Source organism: Plasmodium coatneyi, chromosome 6 (genome assembly GCF_001680005.1).
Source record: "Plasmodium coatneyi strain Hackeri chromosome 6, complete sequence".
In the NCBI taxonomy this organism is placed as follows: Eukaryota; Apicomplexa; class Aconoidasida; order Haemosporida; family Plasmodiidae; genus Plasmodium; species Plasmodium coatneyi.
The window spans coordinates 470,481-491,644 of NC_033561.1; the positions used below are offsets into that span (position 1 = coordinate 470,481).

The 21,164-nt window shown below is 41.9% G+C and overlaps 5 protein-coding genes across 5 annotated transcripts; 2 read left to right on the forward strand and 3 right to left on the reverse strand.

Annotated features, from left to right (window-relative positions):
* Window positions 1-1,024: 1,024 nt before the first annotated feature.
* On the reverse strand, window positions 1,025-1,909 carry PCOAH_00013700 (Haloacid dehalogenase-like hydrolase; the record flags this gene model as incomplete). The annotated part of the gene is made up of 1 exon (XM_020058179.1): window positions 1,025-1,909. The coding sequence occupies one exon, from the start codon at window positions 1,907-1,909 to the stop codon at window positions 1,025-1,027; it is 885 nt and encodes a 294-aa protein (XP_019913898.1).
* Window positions 1,910-2,920: 1,011 nt separating this feature from the next.
* Window positions 2,921-3,529, forward strand: PCOAH_00013710 (Uncharacterized protein; the record flags this gene model as incomplete). Its single annotated transcript, XM_020058180.1, has 3 exons — window positions 2,921-3,108; window positions 3,226-3,287; window positions 3,411-3,529. The coding sequence occupies 3 exons, from the start codon at window positions 2,921-2,923 to the stop codon at window positions 3,527-3,529; spliced, it is 369 nt and encodes a 122-aa protein (XP_019913859.1).
* A 1,867-nt stretch (window positions 3,530-5,396) lies between these two features.
* Window positions 5,397-7,008, reverse strand: PCOAH_00013720 (Early transcribed membrane protein; the record flags this gene model as incomplete). The annotated part of the gene is made up of 2 exons (XM_020058181.1): window positions 5,397-6,716; window positions 6,790-7,008. 2 exons carry the CDS (start codon window positions 7,006-7,008, stop codon window positions 5,397-5,399), a joined length of 1,539 nt encoding a protein of 512 aa, XP_019913688.1.
* Window positions 7,009-14,197: 7,189 nt separating this feature from the next.
* PCOAH_00013730 (S-adenosylmethionine decarboxylase-ornithine decarboxylase) lies at window positions 14,198-18,247 on the forward strand (the record flags this gene model as incomplete). Its single annotated transcript, XM_020058182.1, has 1 exon — window positions 14,198-18,247. One exon carries the CDS (start codon window positions 14,198-14,200, stop codon window positions 18,245-18,247), a length of 4,050 nt encoding a protein of 1,349 aa, XP_019913653.1.
* Window positions 18,248-19,223: 976 nt separating this feature from the next.
* PCOAH_00013740 (Uncharacterized protein) lies at window positions 19,224-20,723 on the reverse strand (the record flags this gene model as incomplete). The annotated part of the gene is made up of 1 exon (XM_020058183.1): window positions 19,224-20,723. One exon carries the CDS (start codon window positions 20,721-20,723, stop codon window positions 19,224-19,226), a length of 1,500 nt encoding a protein of 499 aa, XP_019913753.1.
* Window positions 20,724-21,164: the final 441 nt, after the last annotated feature.

The window sequence follows — 21,164 nt, forward strand, 5'->3', positions numbered from 1 at the left end:
TGTAATTCCATTTTTTATTTTCATTTTTTGGGGAAGCTCCCATCAGTTAATCTGCACAGGAAGGTACATCAAAGGGAATCCCCCAATGGCAGATGGGAATTATACCTCCACGTAGCGCTGCTCATTTTGCTTCTTTTCTCCTTCCCTCCTCCGCTTTTATATGCCATTTGAGGCGACCCTTTTCATTAAGAATTCTCTGTAAAGCTTTTTTTTAGTCTTTTTTTTAAGACGAATGATGGATCGGCATGTCACCACATCCCCTTTGGGGAGACATCATCATATGCCTACCCGAGGAAGTGACCCCTCAAACAGAAAAACCATTCCAAGTGGATTATCTGAAAATTGTATAAAAAAGGGTCACTTTTACGGGACACAAAAATTATCTTAGGAAACAATTTGTTCCTTTTGCTGCGTCATCCAAATGGGATTTCGCACGGGGTCCCCCCAAAGGGATGCTAATATTACCCGGTTGGAAAACCAACAAAATCGTGCGCCGTCATAGAGAACAGTGGATGTTCACGCAGTACATGTACTCACGTCGAACAACATTGAACCCAACGAGGGAAAAAATGAATAGCAATTAATGAGTAGTCAGCTCGGGGAAGTTAATTTGGGAAGAGTTAATGAAGGCGCAATAAACTCGGGCGGCGCCGACGCGCTCAAAAAAAATGTTCGCGAAAAAATAAGCGCTAAAAATTTAATTAAACACATTAAAACAATTTGACAGGGGGTTGAGTAGGAATGACCTTTCAAAAATGAGAACGTAGCTTGGGGTGCTTCTGGGCAGTTCCTTTATTGTGTGTGTGTGTGCTTGTATGTGGAGCAAGGTCTGGTCGAGGTGCGTCATGTCCCTCCAAAACGCACATCGAAAACTCCGGCTTGAGCGCACTACGTTGCTTTACCGCTTGGTCAGCCTTCTTCCTCGCGCAACGGCTTCGGTTGGCAGTACTTCACATAAGGCCTCTTCACATGGCACCTCTTCACGCAGTTACACCGCGATGCCTGACGGCTACACGGTGCTACCTCACGGGTGGACCCCGCAAAACGTCTGGAGCGCGTGACTAACCACGCCGTCGTTGTTGGAGGGGCCAATATACTTAGCACACTTCTTAACCTTATCGGAGGCATTACTTGGCGCAACAGAAGTGGGTACTCCCTCGAGCATTTCCATGTCGTTCTCACCATCCCCAATGGCCAAGGCGTTATTCAAACTGATGTTATAATTATCGCAAATCTTCTTCACCCCCTCAAACTTGTTGGTCTTCTGGTGAAATAATTCAATATAACACATAAAGGTATTTGCTACGTTAATTTTATGGGCAAATAAATCTTTGCAGGATTGAAGAATGGAAGAAATGTTTTGCTCATTTAAACACATGAGCACTTTATACACCTTCAACGTTTTAAAAGTTGCTTCAGTAATAACTTCAGGAGAGACGCTTTCTACATTCATGTAGTTCCTGATTTCTTCATTTATGCTGAAGCAGAAAGTCTTATCCGCAGTGTACCAAATGCAGTATTGATCGAATTTTTTTTTTTTTGTAAAATTATGTATGTCCATTTTTAACTCATCACTAATAATGTGGTCAATTATTTTTTCTCCATTTTCACCATACGTTATGCATCCATTAAGGTATATTCCTGGGAATAATTTTAAGTCGTTTTTTTTTAATTCTTCCCCTATGACCCCTTGTACAGAGAATATGGGTCTTCCTGTGGCAAACACAATTTTAATTCCCTTCTCTTTGGCCTTTATTAACGTTTGCATGTTCAGTGGGGACAGTTTATTGTCACTGTTAAGCAAAGTCCCATCTATGTCTGTGAAGAGGATTTTTATTTCGTCCTTCAAGTTTTCTCGACTTACACTTTTTCCCGCATGGTCCACTATGTCCAGCATTTTCGCCGTCATTTTTTGTGGTAATTCACTCTTCTTCGTGGTGCAACAGTTTCGATTCAATAGCGTTGTAAAGTATGCGCGGGATAGCGACGTTGCGTGTGGGACAGTTCGTCTACACAGAAGAACTAGCATGTAATTTAAATGAAGTGAAATACCCACAGCGTTGTCAAAAAAAAAAAAAAAAAAAAAACTTCCAGCTATTTTTACTTTCAAAAATTTGGGGGGGAAAAAACACTGCCGTGCGTGCAAAGTCGCATGAGAGCATATGTAGACAACCCCCTATCGCACACTTCAATTATACGTACATATGCACATCTACGCGCTTTGGCCTTTTCACCAATTGGTTCACATTCTCTTCTTTAAAGGAGCAGTTTTGTCGGGCTATTTCCTCATGTCGCTTCCTTCTGCTGAGTTTACTAATTTATATTTTTTTTTTATGCCTCCTAAAATCAAAGTCGGTTTCTTTAACGCAAGGCGAACGGAGAATATTTTTTTTTTTTTTTTTTTTTTTTTTTTTTTTTCGTTTGGATCATCCAGTGGAGAAACGATTAGGGAGCATTTTTGCGAGATATTGCGCTTTTACATTTTGCGCGCGGCGGTTTTGGGGAGGCGCACGATCACATGCACCTAATGGCCGTATGCCCGTTTGCACGCATGAAGGCGCCCGCGGGTGAACATCCACATGTGGGTATACATGCGCGACCACTTTAAAGTGCCCCGCTTTTGTCCCCCCGTACGGTGTGGCCTCCCGACAGGCGCCTCTCAAACGGAACCACTTAAATTTTGTGGCGCTTTGCTAATTGAGAGAGGACCATCCTACTCGTACCCAAGCCAGTTTTTTACCACTTGGGGAATTTTTCTCCAATTCGCCCTTTGGCCTTCGCTTTCTCGCGCGTAACTTCTACGCGGAGGAATTACACTCGACATTTGTACTTCATTTGGAATTTCATTTTGTGCATCACACCTTTCTGCGCTTCTTTTTTTTTTTTTTTTCCCTCACCGGCCCAGTGCGCCCCCTTCAACATGGTCAAGCATAAGGACTACAAGAAGAGCGACTTAGTGAGTATCCTGTCGTCGAACGTTAGCAAGGAGAGGAACAAAGCGGTGAAGCTCCTGAAGAAGTTTGAGCCCCTCCCGAGGAAGCACCTGGATAGCAAATTCGACCCCCAAAGTGCTGTTGTGCATAAATACACTGCTTTGAAGGCCTTCATGTAAGGACTGAGGATGTACAGGGCACATTTGCTCATCCTTGTAGTGAACATCCATGGTGGATATATCTCCTTGAGGACACCACATGATTGTTTTCCTGCCAATTCTTACCCCTGCAGGTGCTGGAGGTGCGACAAAGTCAAGCAGACTAATGTGAAGGTTCACTGGGACACTGCAGAAGGTACGAATGGGATGGATGCAGTGAAATGCTTCACATAGCGCAGCAAAAATGAAAGCATATATGTCCACCACCCCCTCATTAGACACGTACACCGTTACTTTCACTCAACAACCAACTTCGCAGGACTGAAGGTCATATGCATCTCATGCCATGGGAACCTGCTCGCAATGAAAGAGGTGGAGAAAGTGAGAAAAGAAAACAATACCAACAAGGAAATTGTAAAAAATTTGAGCAACATGTAGGGAGGAGCACCTGACTTGTATAAGAACCATTTGAGACTCCTCGTCGTAGACATTTCAGTCGGTCTACATTGTTATGTGCCTGCTTCATTACCGTTCATCATAAAGCGATGTAAGAAAGTAAATAGCGCTGTCAGGCAACTTGCAGTATTGTAAAAAAAAAAAAAAAAAAAAAAAATTTGGAGGAAGCATCATTTACACTACATTGTATTAATGTGCTAAGAATTATTTTTTTTATTTCCCTTTTTTTTTTTATACGTCCCCTGGACCTTTTGTGTTTGTTTCAATTCGTCTCTTTTCTTTTTTTTTCGTAAACTCAGCGATATAAATAAAATACGTCAACATCATTGTTGTTCCTCGAATTATTTTGATTTAATGCTAAATGGGGAGAATTTACACTACCAAAGTTCCACCATGTGTAAAGCGCCTACCAACTGTTCTCACTCGACTGGCGTTGTGCTTTGGAAACGCATGAGCATATATGTGGAAAAGGAGATATATTCCTTTCCCAAGTTGAATTGAATTCGTGGCGTGGAGACTTCTCCACAACGGAATTTAACAAAGACAGGACGTCGTTGTCACAGCGTGCAAACCACTTGTTGGTGGAGAAAGTGCATTTTCGAAATGGCTGGAAAGGTTCCCCTCTTTTTTTTTTTTTTTTTTTTTTTTAAACTTCCAATTTTTAGCTGACTGGTCAATAATTTTCATTTTAGCTAGCCCTCCGATCAAGGCAATCAGAACGAGTGCTTCGCACACAACCCTGCTTGGGGGACCACTACGATTAATAAAAAAAATGTGCTATAAAATTTAAAGATGGTAGTGGGGAGGACGGGCGAAATCTTAAAGCTGCTACGAAAAAATTAGTCTCGGGGGGGAAAAGCGTAAGCATGTAACGAGTCACATAACAAAACGCAAAGCTCCACGTGAAAAAAATAATAGTGGTACACTATACCACGTCGGGATACTACAAAGCAGGTGGGATGTAGCTATGCACGCGTGCATGCGAGTGTATATGTATCAGCAGGCCTGTCGTCTTAACTCCCCAAACCATGAAGATATACAACGTCGGTATGCACACATGTAGGCACGCCGACACAATCATGAAGAAAATTAAAGCGCTCAACAAAAATGAATGTCCCTGTGCTAAGAGGATACCATAATTAGCACTTAAATGGGTATAATAAAAGATGGCACACTTTTTTCGTTTTTTTTTTTTTTTTTTTTTTTTTTAATTGCGTACATAACATTATGGAGAAATCATGAAATAAAAAGAAACTCTCATGAAACGTGGACAGGTGGACACGTGGACGCACGGACGTGTGATCGCTAACAAGACACAGTGCTGATGAATTGGAGGCATATATGTGATAGAAAAATTAATTAACTCTGAACACTAAAGATTAGTCCCTCCTCCGAAAGGAGAACTATGTGACCAAAGGAGGAGGGGCCATATTACTCATGGGCGTCTGCGCTTTTAAAGAATTCGTACGTTACTTGATGGGATTGGCTGCTGGTGGGGATGCATAACAAAATGGGGTAACGGTTAATGGGCTAATCGGTAGATGAACTGATGGGCAGGGTTTCTGCTTGGGGAAACTAGGCCAAGCGTTCCCAAGTCGGCCATGCGTGAAGGTAAATCACCGTTTTGACTTCATAACACGACATGTCTCGATATTTAAAGAAGGAGCACCATTGAGGTCTACCTCTTCCTCGTCCAATAATCATCTGGGTCATTGCTTATGTTGGACCTCTCGACAATCTAGACGCGCCCATCAGAACAGAAACGCGTATGTACATGTATGCCTGTGCAACTTAAGGTGAATACACCCTGCATCCCCCCCTCCGTTATGCCCGCAAAAATTTACATCGGTTAATTGCGGTTTCTAATCTTAATGTTGGGGCCACCTTTACGTCCTCTATTACTATTCGAACCTGAGGAATCTGTATATACACGCACGCCAATTCCTCTGCCCCCGCTTGAAGTATTTTTGTAAATTCGGGTGGAGCTGGACAGTTGGGGAGAATCGTCATTCTTGTTGGAAGTGTATTCCTTACTGGCAGAGGATCGTTTATTGGAAGTGGACTGCTTATTGGAAGTGTATTCCTTATTGGCAGAGGATCGTTTACTGGAAGTGGATTGCTTATTTGGAGTGTACTCCTTATTGGAAGAGGATCTCTTATTGGAAGTGGACTGCTTATTTGGAATGTAGTCCTTATTGGAAGTGTAGTCCTTGTTGGAAGTGTAGTCCTTGTTGGAAGTGTAGTCCTTACTGGGAGTGAACACCTTCTCTGCGCCTGGAACTTTGGAAGACGAACCAACACTATTTTTCGAGGGCATTTCTTCAGAACCCATTTGGGGGTTATCATTAATTCCAGTCGTTGGATACTTTTCTGGGACAATACGAGGTTCTATGTCTGAGTCATGATATTTGTTCCATTTATCCTGTCCAGAAATTCCTGAATTTTCATTGCTGCCGGGAGAACTTGCTGTTTTGTCACCTCCAAACTTCGTTTCATCACTTACTGAAGTATCCTTCAAACCATCTTCCAAGTCCAGAGGGGGTTTATTGTTATCCAAATTTTCTTCAAAAATAGAATCCGGGAAATCCTTTGATTCTGGAGTTTTTCCATCACTCGCTTTATCAGCTACGTTCTCAAGGGTTGAAAGATCCTTATCAGTAAACCCCTTACTGGGAGTGAACACCTTCTCTGCTTCCGGAACTTTAGAAGACGAACCAAAACTATTTTTCAAAGGCATTTCTTCAGAACCCATTTGGGGGTTATCATTAATTCCAGTCGTTGGATACTTTTCTGGGACAATACGGGGTTCTACGTCTGAGTCATAATATTTGTTCCATTTATCCTGTCCAGAAATGCCTGAATTTTCATTGCTGCTAGGGGAACTTGGTGTTGCGTCACCTTCAGTTTTCGCTTCATCACTTACTGGAATGTCCTTCAGACCATCTTCCAAGTCCAGAGGGGGTTTATTGTTATCCAAATTTTCTTCAAAAATAGAATCCGGAAAGTCCTTTAATTCTGGAGCTGGTCCATCACTCGCCTTATCCGCTACGTTCTCAAGGGTTTCAAGATCCTTATCAGTAAGCTTTTCGCTATCCCCCTTGATCTCAACCTTTTTAGCCTCGGATTTGTACGACTGCTGATCGGGCACATCTGTTTCTTTTTCCGACTTCTCAGATTTATTTTCTTGTAATTTTTGCAACGAGTTTTTTTTTTTTCTTTTTAATGTACATTCCAACGCCTACCCCAGTTGCTATGACTGTTGCGAGTGCTAAAATGGAGCCTATGGAATACAAGATAATTTTCTTCTTCTTGTTTTTCTTATTCTGTATTTCATTCTCGATCGAGCGCAATGAATGCACTGAGCCCATAAGGGTGGTGTTTCGTTTGTGCGACAGACATGGTATGAAACAGTAAGATACCAGAAGCAACTGGAAGAGAAAAAAAGCGTTGGATATCCTCATTAGGGAAGACGGTCAGGTGGAATGTGTATTTGTGTGGGTGTAACTTTTGAGTTACGGTCGATGTGTGAGATGGTATGTTTATGTATATTTCGAATGCGTGTGTGAGAGTGTTTCTTTTCGCGCATAGGAGATCAGTCCTAGGGTAAATAACACCTGGCGCTGATAACTTATAATTAGGGAATTTTTTTTTTTCGAGGAATTAAAAAAAGTTATGAATTTTTTTTTTTTTTTTTTTTGTCGATTTTTTCGATTAAAGCCATATATTGTTACTGTGCGGTTTTATTACGTGGCAGTTTTGCTTGTTTACGGTTAGCTATTTTTTTTTTTTCTCTCTTTTATGGCCTTTGTTCAATGTTCGGTGCATAAGTTTGTGTATTCCTCAGTATCTTTTAAGTTGCACATACAACGATGGGAAAGTTTACACATGCTTTTGCGATAATAAAACCTAGCAGGAATATATAAAATTACAAAGAAAAAAAAGATAAAAAAAAATAATTAGAAAAAAATGATTAGAAAAAACTGATTAGAAAAAAAAAGAAGATAAAATTTGAGCAGAAAAAGAGAATTATTTTTTTTCTCTCATTTTGTGTCGAAATAAAAATTTCAAGGGCAAATTATTTGCACTTTTGCTGCTTCTTTTTTTGATTAATTTTTTTTCCCTAGTTTGTGAATCCATACGTGAAGAAAGAAAGCATAAAAAAAAGGTAAAAGTGTTTAAACATAAGGGGGAAACAAATATGCACATATGATCGTTTATACAAACTTGTGCATGTGCTTGGCTACCTTTGGAAGGGGTTATCATACACTAGGACTGGGAATGCAATATCTTTTTTTTTTTTTTTCTGTCCCATTTGTGTTCATAAATTTAGCCCATTGGACGATGGCTATGATCATGATCCATTCCTCCCTCCGTCAGCTACACACACACGTGAGCCGGTAACTGCAAAAGGAAGGCAAATGGCAAAGCGAGCAGGTGCATGTGCACAAGCGCGTAAACGTATGACTATTCACAATTATCCACATCTTCAATCTCTTACACACTTGGACTATTGTCCACTAGAAGGGAAAACGGTATGGAAAAAAAAAAAAAAAAAGGAAAAAACAAACAAACAAACAAACGCGGAGAAGCCAAACTTCCTTAACATGCTTGTTCCCCCGTTTTGGATTTTCCCCCATGGTACAGAGCCATTTTTCGTTTTACTCCTCGGCGGCGTGCCCTTCTGAATTGGACCTGCTCATGGCGGTGTGCGCGCGCAAGTTAACTAGCCCCACGAAATTACACGCGCATGCACATGCATATTTTATATATATATGATTATATATGTGTATGCGCGATGTGTAAGGGAAAATTCCCCAATGGCTCTTTCCCTCTGCGCGCCGCAATTACCGTGCAACATTCCACTAATTGAACAAAAAAGGAGATAAAAAAAAATTACTTCCCTTGCATGTAACCATTTGATCGTTATTAATTTTGCCAATTTTGACTCGGCCAAACGGACGAAGATGTGAATAATTCCCCTCTTCCAAATAGTGATCATTTTCATTTATTTATTTTTTTTTTTTTTTCCAACTCCAGTTGCCAACTCAGGCGCCGCTACTTCGTCCAACATGCCAAACAAGTCGTACTTTAAAATGTCACTCGACTGGTGAACTACGAAATGTTCAGGGCGGCATACCAGGCGCTATGCTGCTACGCCAGCGTCCATGTAGCAACTGTCCGTCCGGTTAAGTTCTTCACCAAAGGGCAATATGCAACTGAGGTTGTTGCTAACATAATTTGTGCACCTCACTCCGGTCAGCTTCCTTCCGACGGGAGTATCATTTGGTAAACTTCCCTTTTAAGGCGATGTTGTGTGTAGAATTGTCACAGTAAGGGGGGAGGTAACAAATACGTGAAGATTTAGGACACTTTATCACGCACATGCACATATTATACACCCGTCTAACAACGTACCGATGTGTACAAAAACACAACTCCACGGAACGCACCGGTCAAAATCTTCCCACGAGTGACGTGTGGACCATATGCCAAACTTCACCAACGCTGCTATACTACGTGATGGCTACATTTTTTTCACGCTTCCCCCTTGTTCATTTATATTTTTCCAAAATTGAGCCCGCACATTTGGGAGTTACCAATTCAATAATCATTAGCAGCCGCGTAAAGGTTAAAGTTGCATGCTGAACGGTTGGCCTTCCCATTTGAGAATATTCACGAGGGAAAAAACCTTACGTGAGTTGGAAAAACGTAAGACTTTTCAAACATGCTCCATGTGCTCCCACAAATGGACAATCGAGTCGACCACATATATATGCAGATTTGTATACCATGCAATGAATTAATTTTAATACCATTTTTTTTTTTTTTTTTCTCCTCCTTTCAAGTGTGAATTCTTACGAACGGAAACTCCGCTCTCGTTTTTAGTGACGCAAGGGTGATAAGAAAAAATGCATACGCGCGCTTTTCCATGTGTGTATGTTACCTTAACAAGGGATATGCAAGGAAAGGAGGGAAAGGGGGTAACACCCTCCTCTTCTTCACAGTTAGCGTAATGCTCCTCAAAATGGGCAAGTAAAAAGAAACCTTCACTGCGGTGTAACTTTCCCCTCCAGGTACATACATCATATATACATATATAAGTCGTCCCTACAAAGGAGGAAAAACCACCAATTTCATAGTGATCAATGACTATGCCTGGCTTACGTATTTTGTCTAATGCACAACAAGAACATTTATACATTTGTACATTTAGAGCGGGATGGAAAGTAACCGAATACAAAAAAAGAAACTGTTAAGCGGGAATTCTTTACACCCCATGCGATGCGACTGCCTATACATGAAAATCGCCCCTTCCTCATTCGATCAAACTAGCGTGAAGAAAAATGTTCCCCCTGATGTGTTCTTTCAGTGGGGTGTTCCTCCGTTACCTCTTTTCCCTTAACCAATTTGTTCATTCTCTAGCAAGTGCTGTGTTATACATATATAAAGAAGCGCGATTAAGGTAATAATTTTTTGTGCCTTCATTTTTATCGTGTGGATTCATTCATTCAGCGAAAATGCATAGAGCGTTCACGCGTTCGTGAATTTGCCCTTTTTTAATATGTATGGCTAGAGGGTCCACGGATGAGCAAACGGTTCCCCGATATGGCAGTCGATGTTTACGCGCGGGGCTTCCTGTGTACATACGTACAAGCATAAATGCGCTTATTTGTGTAAGCCTACCCCTACATGCACCTTCGTCCCTTGGGTGTGACGATGAGGGTTAACTTTCCCCCTTACCTCCCTTTTTATAATAAGCCCCATGGGAAGGGGATAAAAGGATGCATAAATTGCATACATGCGGGAGAAGTCGAATACGTGGTGACTGATTCGCTGTTCGGGGAAAAAGCATAAAAAATGTAGCAAATGGAAAATGCGAACAGAAATAAAAAGAAAAAAAAGGGGGAAAATACCTCAACAGCATTGGCGGGATAAACTATTTTATATTAAAAAAAAAAATCAGCCCTTTTGCGCTACCGGCACGATGCTCATACAATATATATGTGTATGTAGTGCTCTCAGGCATGAACACTTTTGGAGTTGCCCTCCCTCCTCTGCACCTCCCTTTACTTGTCACGCTCAAGGGAAAGGCAGAACATTTTATTTTACATACATGTGAGTATTCTCTCGACATGCATTTGGCCTTTTGCACCCTAAGCAAGAGGTTCCCGCAATGTAGATGTCACTATCGGTCCATGCTTTGCATGTTCGATGCCCCCCAGGGGGGGAGGAGTATTATCACCCTTCCTCTTTTTCTTGCCCATTATTGTGCGATGCAATGAATCGCCCCCCCTATATTAGCAGCGCATTTTGCCTGCTCGCATTGTGGGCACTTGGCGACGCGGCTAAGTTAGGCACAGTTATGCTGGTTCCGTGGGACGGTCAGTGGGCACTGTGCGCAATAGGAAAAGTGCTAATTTCTCGTGTTGGCAAAGTACGATGGTGCGTTGGGTTATATCTATATAAATATAAATATATATGTATATACATAGCAGAAATGTATACATATCATCGCATCGCCCCATTATTTGGGCATTTCGCCTCCACCCGCGGGAGAAATTCCCGCAGCATCGAGTTCCTGTTGATAGGAAGGTAGGCATATTTTTCTGCTACGCAAAAATACGTTAAGCGTGCGCGTAAAAAACTGAGGATGCGGCATCACGTGAAGGCAGTACATAATGTGGGAAGTGCGCATACGCAGCGCGGTGGGTTAAAAAAAAAAAATTTTTAATATAAAAAAAAATTGACCGCACAAGTTAAAAAAAATTAAAATGCGCAAATTCGCATATTAGCTATTCGAAAATTTACCAATTTTGGTACAATAACAATCAACGCAAATTTAACATGCTAAATACAAAAATTCCAACCACTTGAAAACCAATTGACCAATCAAGCAAACCAACCCCCACGCAAGCTAACAAATAATTCTTCAAAAAACTTTTCCCCATACAAAAGCCATACAAGGAAAAATTATGTTGTAACATTTCGACAGTCGAAAATTTATGTCCCCACAAAAAGTGAATAAAAAGTTCGAACGTTTTTTATGCTTCCTGTGAAAGCTATTTTCTCACCTGTTTTTACGTTACTGCAAAGGCGTATACAGCCACTCGCACTTCGGAACTTTCCAAACGTTTAAATACTTGCAGATTTACCAAAGAAGCGAATTAACAAACGTACATTTTTATGTCGTGTAAAACCTGCCCACGTTGCGCACGCTACTACTTATTTTGTTGTATTATCACGTACTCTATTGCATACCAACGTTGTTCCATACATTAATGCTCAGTTAAATAAGCTCAGAATTTTTTACAAAAGTAGAACTTTCCAAAGAGCAAAATTAAAAAAAAAAAAAAAAGGAAACAAAACAGAAAAAAAAAAAAAACAGCTGTTCAGTGCGTCCCCGCAGGGCTAAGATTTTATAAGAACACATATCCATTTTTTACGTACGCATTAACACCCACGAGTTAAACTTCGTTAACCCGCGTAAACCTTCCTATACGTATAAATATCCCATTGATGAGCCAAAAGGTGCGTACCGCATACCCAAAGTGAAGAGACAAAGAGCAGCGAAGTCAAGATCATTTTTCCCCCAAGTGGAAAGCCTTCCCATCGCAATAACTGCCACCCACGTATGAATGCACATATAAAAGGGAACCATCCCCTTGCCCACAAACTGACCCAAAACTGTAATTGCACAGTTAATAGACGGATCCTCCCCGACCTATGCACATACATATACATGCATGCCCCTTCGGATATGTATATGTCCCCCTATGACACCCCCAGATGAACACACACCCCAATGAGAAGATTCACTCTTCCTATGAATATATATATATAAATTTATGTTACTATGATTTTCAATAAATCAATTTTTCGAAGAAACCAACAGAAAAGAAGAGTCAGGTTGATAATTTTTGCCTGTTCCAATGTAAATGAGGGAATACCCTAGCATAGGTTTAATGCACAAGTCGACACACGAGGGGAAGAACACTCTTTCCGTATCCCATGTTGTACATTGATATGAGCAGATATGCATACATATGAACTTGTAAAGTTATAGTTAAAGTTATATATACTCTGGTCCAATCAGACAGACGTTTAATACGACACCTACTGGAAGCTGCAAGATAGAACAGATTTACAACACTGTGCAGGAGTTATATATACAGACTAATTACTCACCCGTTTGCAAAGTCCCACCCCGGGGGTACCCGCTCCGATTTACGTAGTGTTTTTTATATGCATAGTGCTAATATAGCAACATCCCTACTAAGAGAAGAAAGGCAAAGAAGGAAAGCCCCCCTTGGCTGGCCACCACCCGATTCTCCCTATTCATAGCACCCCTATAACCCCCACCAGCTCCTCCCCCTCATTTAGTAGCAGCACAGCCATTTGTAATGTGTCGTGTGTGTGGGTAGCAGAGGAGAGTAGGCGAATCGGAGAATAGGAGAATTGGATCTAGCTGACGCGGAAAAGCGAAGAGGCTAACAAGTGAAGAGGTGACAGGTGAAGAAGAGGCAACAGGAAAGGTGCGTTGCCCCCCCCACCACAAATCCATCATGGGCTAGCATTAACGAAGGAGAAAACACATACACAGTTCATGCAGGCAGTGATAGTTAAAACAAGTGAACAGGGAGTGCAAAACTCGTATCCCCCCATATGCGGTTATATAAATGCGCGCGAAAGTATTTTCTAAGCCCACCCCCCCAAAAGTGGCAGCCCTCAAACAGTAAACAAAAATAATGTTTCGATGCTCATTCCAAGGAGAAAACACCAATCCATGTAGCGCAAGAAGTTGAAGAATACCCCCCCCTCCAACGATACCCCATTTTATGTAAATTACAAGGCGTTTTTTTTTTCTTCTTTTTTTTTGGCAAAAAAATATATATATACTTATTATTTATATACTACCTTTTGTGCGCCCCTCCCCCACGAAAGGATACCACGTCAAGAAGAGAATATCATGTAAAGCGCTACATGTGCACATACATATAGGCATATATATGTATAGATGCACCTACGTACCTGTGCATATGTAATTATCCCTGCATATGCACACACTACGTTTTCATGTTGGGCGAAAGAAGGCAAAGAGTTCAAGAGAGAGCACCCCTGTTTTACCCCCCACCTCCTTCCGTGCACAATCTGAGAGAAAGCAAAATCGCCTCGATAAGTTACAGATACAAAATAATATACAATTTCCTGTAGTATGAATTAATTTTTTTTCAACGATATTTTTTCCTGTTAAGATTTTTTTTTTGCCTATTATATCTGCCGCTGTTAAAGTGTCGCTGCGCTGTATACCCCCCTTGCCATTACAAGTTGATGCATAAATAAAAAAGAAGAAGAACAACAACAAGAGGACAATTTTAGTCAAGTAAATTACGCAGAATTGGCGCATATATTTTCACTTTTCTAAGAAGACTCACCCGAATTGAAGTAGCGAAGAAGAGAAAAGGAAGTTTCTGCCCTAGGAAGAATACCCATTTGGATTCCACCACGACCAACTCTGCATAGGAGAGTCTCTGCACACTAGACGTTAACTTAGCGAAGTATACCTTACCGTTCCTACTGTGGACCCACTGCCCATTTTCCATCAGGAGAAATTTTATAGACGCATTATAACACACGTTTGGGTTAGCAAAAATGAACGTCTTCGAAGGAATCGAAAAGAGAGTTATAATCAAGCTGAGGAAGGAGTGCTTTGAAAAGAAGAAAATTTCCTCCCTGTTGGACATCTCCAGAGAATTATGGGAAGAAAAACTAAAGCATATCGGATGTAGCATCGTTTCAGAAATAGAAGAAGATGCGCAAGCACCAGCAGAAGAAAGGTGCAGAGTTTATCTGCTCTCTGAAAGTTCCCTCTTTATCTACACAGATATGGTGTTTATAAAAACATGTGGAAAAACCAAGGTATTATTTTTCATTCCGTTTCTGGTCGATTTGTTAATGCTCAAATTGACGAATCAATATGCTTTGAAGACCGATGGAATGTACGACGAAAGTTTTCTTTCCAAAAATGACCTGAACAACGTTGTGGAGTTCATTGGGGACAATTTTGAATACGCATTCTTCACACATATGAATTATCAGAACAAAACGAAGGATGGTTATTACGAGCAGGAGTACCCACACAAGTCCATTGAAGATGAGAAAATATTTTTCCAGTTTTTTTTCAAGAATGTTCAGTTTGCCAACACACCCCTGCCGCATGGGAGGAATCACTACATCTTCTTTGCACAGGTCAGTGAGGTGGTAAGCGGTGCTACTAATGGGTCTACCAACGGGGCGGTCCACTTCCCCCCCAGCACGCACAAGTTCTGCTCCGAAATGCACCTCTTCGGAATTAACAAGTACAGTGAGAGGGCCAAGTTTCACGAACTCTACTTGAACGAGGATTCCCTAAGCATATTACAACAGAGAGGAGAAGCACAAAAAGTCTACGAGGAGAATGAAAAAACGGAAATATGCTGTAGCGAAAAATCATATGATTATGCTGAGTGCTCTTCGAAAAGCACGACGAATACCAGTACCCGGTTCAAGGAGATGATGACTCCATTTCGAAACGCAGACGATATGGGCTACTACGGACATCCCCGTAAGGAGGCATTCCCCAATTTGCACTTGAGAATTACCGACATGAGTGACAAGAACTTGAATGAAGGCGTTAATGAGGATTCCCCCATGGGGAGCAACATCGGAATTGCAAACGCGAGGGAAGATGCGAAGCTTCTACTGCCATACACCTTGAACGAGAGCAAATACATGCAAGGCGAATCACATCCCCTGGATGGAAGAACCCAAAGGGATGTTAAAGTTGAACAGAAAAGGGAAAGCAACACCGTCAGTGGCGCATACCTGAACGAATTTTACCTGCGAAATGAGTCCATGGCAAAGGACAAAGAAGTAGGAGGAAGAGGCGGTGTTTTCACCACATCATCTCAGTGTAGCTCGGATGGCAGTAATGTAATTCACTTGAGGAACGCCTGCTCCAGTTTGAACAGCTTCAGCGTGTTGGATAACTGCATTAGGGTTGCAGGAACAGAACTATCCTCCGTTGCATCTTCACCTAGAAGTAGCCAACAAATGAAACAGATGGAGAGCCCCAAAACACAGGTGTGCGTGAAAAAGGTAGATACGAATTTGTATGAATGTTCGAGTGTACAAAATAATAAGGAGAAATTTCTTTACAACGAGTTCTACTTCACGCCATGCGGCTATTCGTGCAACGTCTCACAGAAGAACAACTATTTTTGTGTTCACTACTCGCCCGAGGATTTGGTGTCATACGTTTCGATTGAACTTGCAAATGAGTTGAAGAGTGAGAGCTTTATCAGGTTTATGGCGAACCAGCTGAGTTTTTACGGAGCGAAGGTGTTTTACTTGGTGAATTATCATTACAATGTTGAGGGAAGTGGCAATGGAAGTCCTATCGGAGGAGTGTTTCCCACCTCGGAGGCAACCCTCCTGCAGCGAAATCTCTGCAACAACATTGTACTGAACAATGAGCAATACTACGCTATCCTCTGCATGAAGGAACTAACGGTGGGCTTCCTCAAATTGCAATATTTCGTGTATGAGTTGAAAAATGTGAACGACGTTAAGGGGGTAAATCTGTTTCTGCCTAGTGGAAGCAAGGAAGCTGGAAATAACTTCGCTGTGACTCCTCTACCTAACCATGTAGTGAATGATATGTACACTTATAGCTACTTATTCTGCAAGCAAAACAGAGTAATGGTGGTGGATATGGGTACAGAATTGGAGAGTAGCAGCCAAATCGTCGACCCGAGCAACCTCTGCAGGAACAGTGACACCAGCTCGTGTAGAAATTTGTCAGAAGATTCGCTAATTCTGAACGAAGGGGGCACAACCGAATGTGACGGCGATTCCAAGGAGGTGAGAGTGCCACTTATCTGTACAGACGTTTTGGAAAGCACCGCAAACAATGCAGACGATGGCAAGGGCACCACCCAAACGAATGACGAAGAATGCCCAGAAAAAAAGCACAAAGAAGAAATGGTAAACTACTATCGAAAGAACAAAATCGAAATGTTCACGCTGAGTAGAATTCTAAATGATGATATAGACACATCCGTGGTGTGCATAAATTTAGAAAAAATCCTGGCCCAGTACATCCGTTTTAAGAAGAACCTTCCAAGTGTAACTCCTTTCTATTCTGTTAAAAGCAATAATGACGATATAGTGCTTAAATTTTTATATGGATTGAACTGCAATTTTGACTGTGCGTCTGTTGGAGAAGTAAAAAAATTAACCACCTTACTTCCCGATCTGAACAGAGAAAGAATCATTTACGCCAACACGATAAAGAGTATTAACTCTCTCATTTATGCGAAGAATGAAAACATAAATCTGTGCACCTTTGATAACATAGAAGAGTTGAAGAAGATCCTGAAATACCATCCCACGTGTTCCCTCCTACTGCGTATCAACGTGGATTTTAAGAATTACAAGTCCTATATGTCTTCCAAATACGGAGCGAATGAACACGAATGGGAAAACATACTCACCTTTGGGAAGAAGCATAACTTAAATATCATCGGGGTGTCATTCCATGTTGGTAGCAACACCAAGAACCTCTTCGACTACTGTCAAGCCATTAAGAAGTCAAGGGATGTTTGGAATATGAGCAAAAAAATGGGGTACAATTTTGAAATTTTAAACCTCGGGGGGGGATACCCAGAAGAATTAGAATACGACAGTGCCAAAAAAAATGAAAAGAAAAAATATTGCACCTTGAATGAAGCCGAGTTAAAGAAAGACATACAGAGCTTCCTTAATGAAAAGTCTGTGATGAAAACGAAATATAACTTTTACAACTTTGAGAAAATTGCACTTGCCATTAATATGTCCATTGAACACTATTTTAAGGATATAAAATCCAAGCTTCGAATTATTTGTGAACCCGGAAGGTATATGGTTGCTTCGTCGTCCACACTGGCTGTCAAGGTTATTGGAAAGAGGCACCCTACCTTCCAGGGGATTAGACTCAGAGATATGAAGGGCATGGATCCGCTTCAGTTTGCGAAGAGGGGCGCACAACCCACGGGGGGGGACAACACAGAAGCAAACGTCGACGAAGCGAATATCGGTGAGGGGGTTAACAGTGGGGGACTTACCGACGGGGGGTATAACAACCATGTGAACAGCAGCCAAGGGGGGAAGACAGACCAAAAGGAGGGGGCAAACGGAGAAAACGCAGAAGACCTGCTCCTGCTAAGCCACAGCAACCTAAGCGAAAATCTAACCTGCAACAGCAATTCCAAGTTAGGAAACATAACAAACATAAAGAGAAAAGTGGTGAGCATTAACGACAACCGATACAACTACTACTCCTACTACGTCAGCGATAGCATATACGGCTGCTTCAGTGGAATCATATTCGATGAGTATAATAGATCCCCAGTTTTTGTAATTCGAAACCAAGGAGATAGTACTACGGCGTGTGAAGAATTGGGAACTTCTCCTCTTTATCTGGCAAACATCTTTGGACAGTCCTGTGATGGACTAGACATGATCACGTCCATTACGTACCTACCAGAATGCTACATTAACGACTGGATCATTTATGAATATGCTGGAGCGTACACTTTTGTTAGCTCGTCCAATTTTAATGGGTTTAGAACATGTCAGAAGGTGTACATTTTTCCGAAGAACTCCTTTTCCTTTCTCAAGTGAGAGGTTCCGCTCCGGGAGTGTGAAGAAAAATGAGTACTGTGTTGCCTTATGTGGGGGAGGCACACGAACGTACCAATGGGGGCCGGAGAGGGATTCGGAACCATCGTCTTGAGGAGAGGCCAAGCGAGAAAAGAGGGAAATGTGAAAAAAAAAAAGAAAAATTGTAAAAAAAAGAAAACAAAAAATGGCATACTGAGAAAGCAAAAAAAATAGTATATCTGACAAGGCAAAAAAAATAGCATATCTGAGAAAGCAAAAAAAATAGAATAGCTGACAAGGCAAAAAAATGACGCACGCCCCAATTTAACTTTAAAAAAATTAACAGGAATTAACTGAGCACCCACGCACATAGCATTGTAGCGCTTCCATTCCTGGACGTGCACCGCCCAGCGTTGAGCGTTGGGGTGCTTTTATTTTTAAATTCACTGCATATATAGCAGCTGCATGTGTATAGCGGCAGGCACATACGCACATACGGGGAACACACCACCCTGTGATAACCTCGATGGAGCGGACGTGTGAAGCTGCGCCTAACTCAACTGCAAAATGGAAACGGCTTTAAGTTTAAGTATTTACAGTTAATCTGCATGGCAGAAATGGGACAAGGGTGGGATGAGTTTGGGGCGACGGGCAAAGTGTAACGCCTACGCTAGCACCACAGAAGCAACGCATCTGCTCATCCGCTTTGCTGTGTACGCTCGCTCCCTTCCCCACCCCCTTGCGGCTATGGGGAAATCCCATTTTGTTTTTTCCATCGTTTCACGAAAGACGGTGCATCTTCCCCGTTTATGTCGCTCTGCATGTTTCTTTAATTAATTAATCGAAAGAATAACAATTCAAAAAAAGAACACTATCATTAATTGCTTTAAAAAAAAAAAAAAAAAAAAAAGCAAACCGGGGGAGGATTTTGCAAGCAGGACACACTTACACTGCTATGCAGACATGCATGGAATGGCACCGCCGCCTTCCCCACCCTTCACGTTTCAACCGGGACGGCCCCATTTTTCACGCGCTTCGGCCGTTGCCGCAGCTTAAAGTTGAAGTGCCGTCCGTGCGAATGGATTGATGGTTTCTTACACTCGGTGCCTTTCCCCAGGCTGAGCGTGATGGACCGTTGTTTTTCCGTCAAAGGGGTGGGCTCCTCCGGGTTGGAGTAGCGAAGTGTAGAGGTATATTCATCACCTTCACTCATCCCGTGCGGTATATCCTCATGCAAATGGGAATCCTCCTCTGTTGGTTGATCCAGGAGAGGGTCGCTTGATGAGTCCACTTGCGCCGCGGGAGACCCCTCGAGGGGGTCCCGAGTAAAGATATACTTGCGTCCCTTCTGGTAGGAAACTGGCTTTATCATCTTATCCCTATTGACAGCCAACCCCCCTCTACTTATGACAAACCTATGGATAGCCTTTTCAATAAAATTATAATTTTTCACATCGTGTTCTTTCATAAGTTGGTATAGCATAATGAGTTGGTATGCCAGGGGTCGTTTGGCGGACCTTGAAGGGTACTCATAGACATGCGAGGCACACCATTTGCTAAGCGCGATGAGAAAATTGTTTCTTACGCACTGTTTGGATACCAGGAAATTTAAACAAACGAAGGGATCTTCCAGTTGGTTTATGTCCTTCTCCCCCTGGAAGTTTTCAATGCGCATTAAAAATTCTTCTAGTAAATCTTTTTCATACAACTCCCAACTGTATTTAAGTAGCTTCACCTTTTTCATTAAATCGAACAGCTCCTGTGTGGTTAGCAATTTTAACTCCTTCTGTTGTTTCTCATCGAATACGTAATAAATTACATCATCATGAACGTCCAAGCGTCGCAGACAACCAACAATACAACACAGGTTGCTGTAGTCAAACAGGTTTACATTCTTCACCATGGACTTGCACAAAGTCCTGATCAAATCCACGTTGGAGATATTTAAGCTTGCAAAACAGGTCAGCAAATCCACATACTCCTCTGGGTAAAATTTAGAACAGTATCTAACAATGGCATGAAAAACTTGGACAAATAATACCCGTGGAAATAGGTTTGCTTTGCAGTACAAGTTAATGAGGAGGATGAAGTGCCTGGGCTCCATATGATTTATTTGCTTTACAAAGACATGAGAAAATGTTTTGTATAAATTATCATCTGCCAGGTTCATTTTTTCAAACGAGCTCAACAGTAGTAGTGCATCGAAGTATTTAAATTCATCACATCTGTCAATAGCATTTCTGGATATCTCACTCCATAGAACTACGTCACGAATTCTTTTGTTGCTGCAATTTTCTGAGAGGACCCTCAATTCCTGGCTCTTCATCTGTTTTATGTGTCCGTAGTTACTCTCGATGATGATTTTTCTGGTCACCTCATCCGGTGGGGTGCTTGACCCGAACAGCCTCCTCTGCTCTGCGGCCGTTGGAAACCACTTTCGGGGGACTCTCCACCCGTTTGGCTTCACCCCCACGATTGATCTTGCCCACCCGATCATTTTGCTTGCCCTCTCAGGGTGGCAACGCTAAAGGGGCATCCACCGCGATGCCTGCCACGTGCAACATTAACAGAGGGTCAGAAGGAAAAATGATATGTTATCAACCTCGAGAGCATGACATTACATTTATGTTCACCATTTTTTCTTTGTGTGTATTTTTGTACTAGCTTTTCCCGCGCTTTCCACTTGTGTGTCTCCCAAATCGCGATTACGGAGTTCCGAGCTTAGTAAAAATAACTGCGTCCTGCAGGCGACTCGGCCGAACGAACTCGAACAGTTGCACTTTTGCGCCACGCCACTTCCGCGATATTAAATCGTCGGTCACCCTTCACGGGATCTTTCCCCAAGAACAAAGCATACATATATATATATACATATTTGTTCTTTTTTTTTGTTGCCTCCCACCCCGGTGCGCTTCATTCTCCTGGTGCGTTACTACAG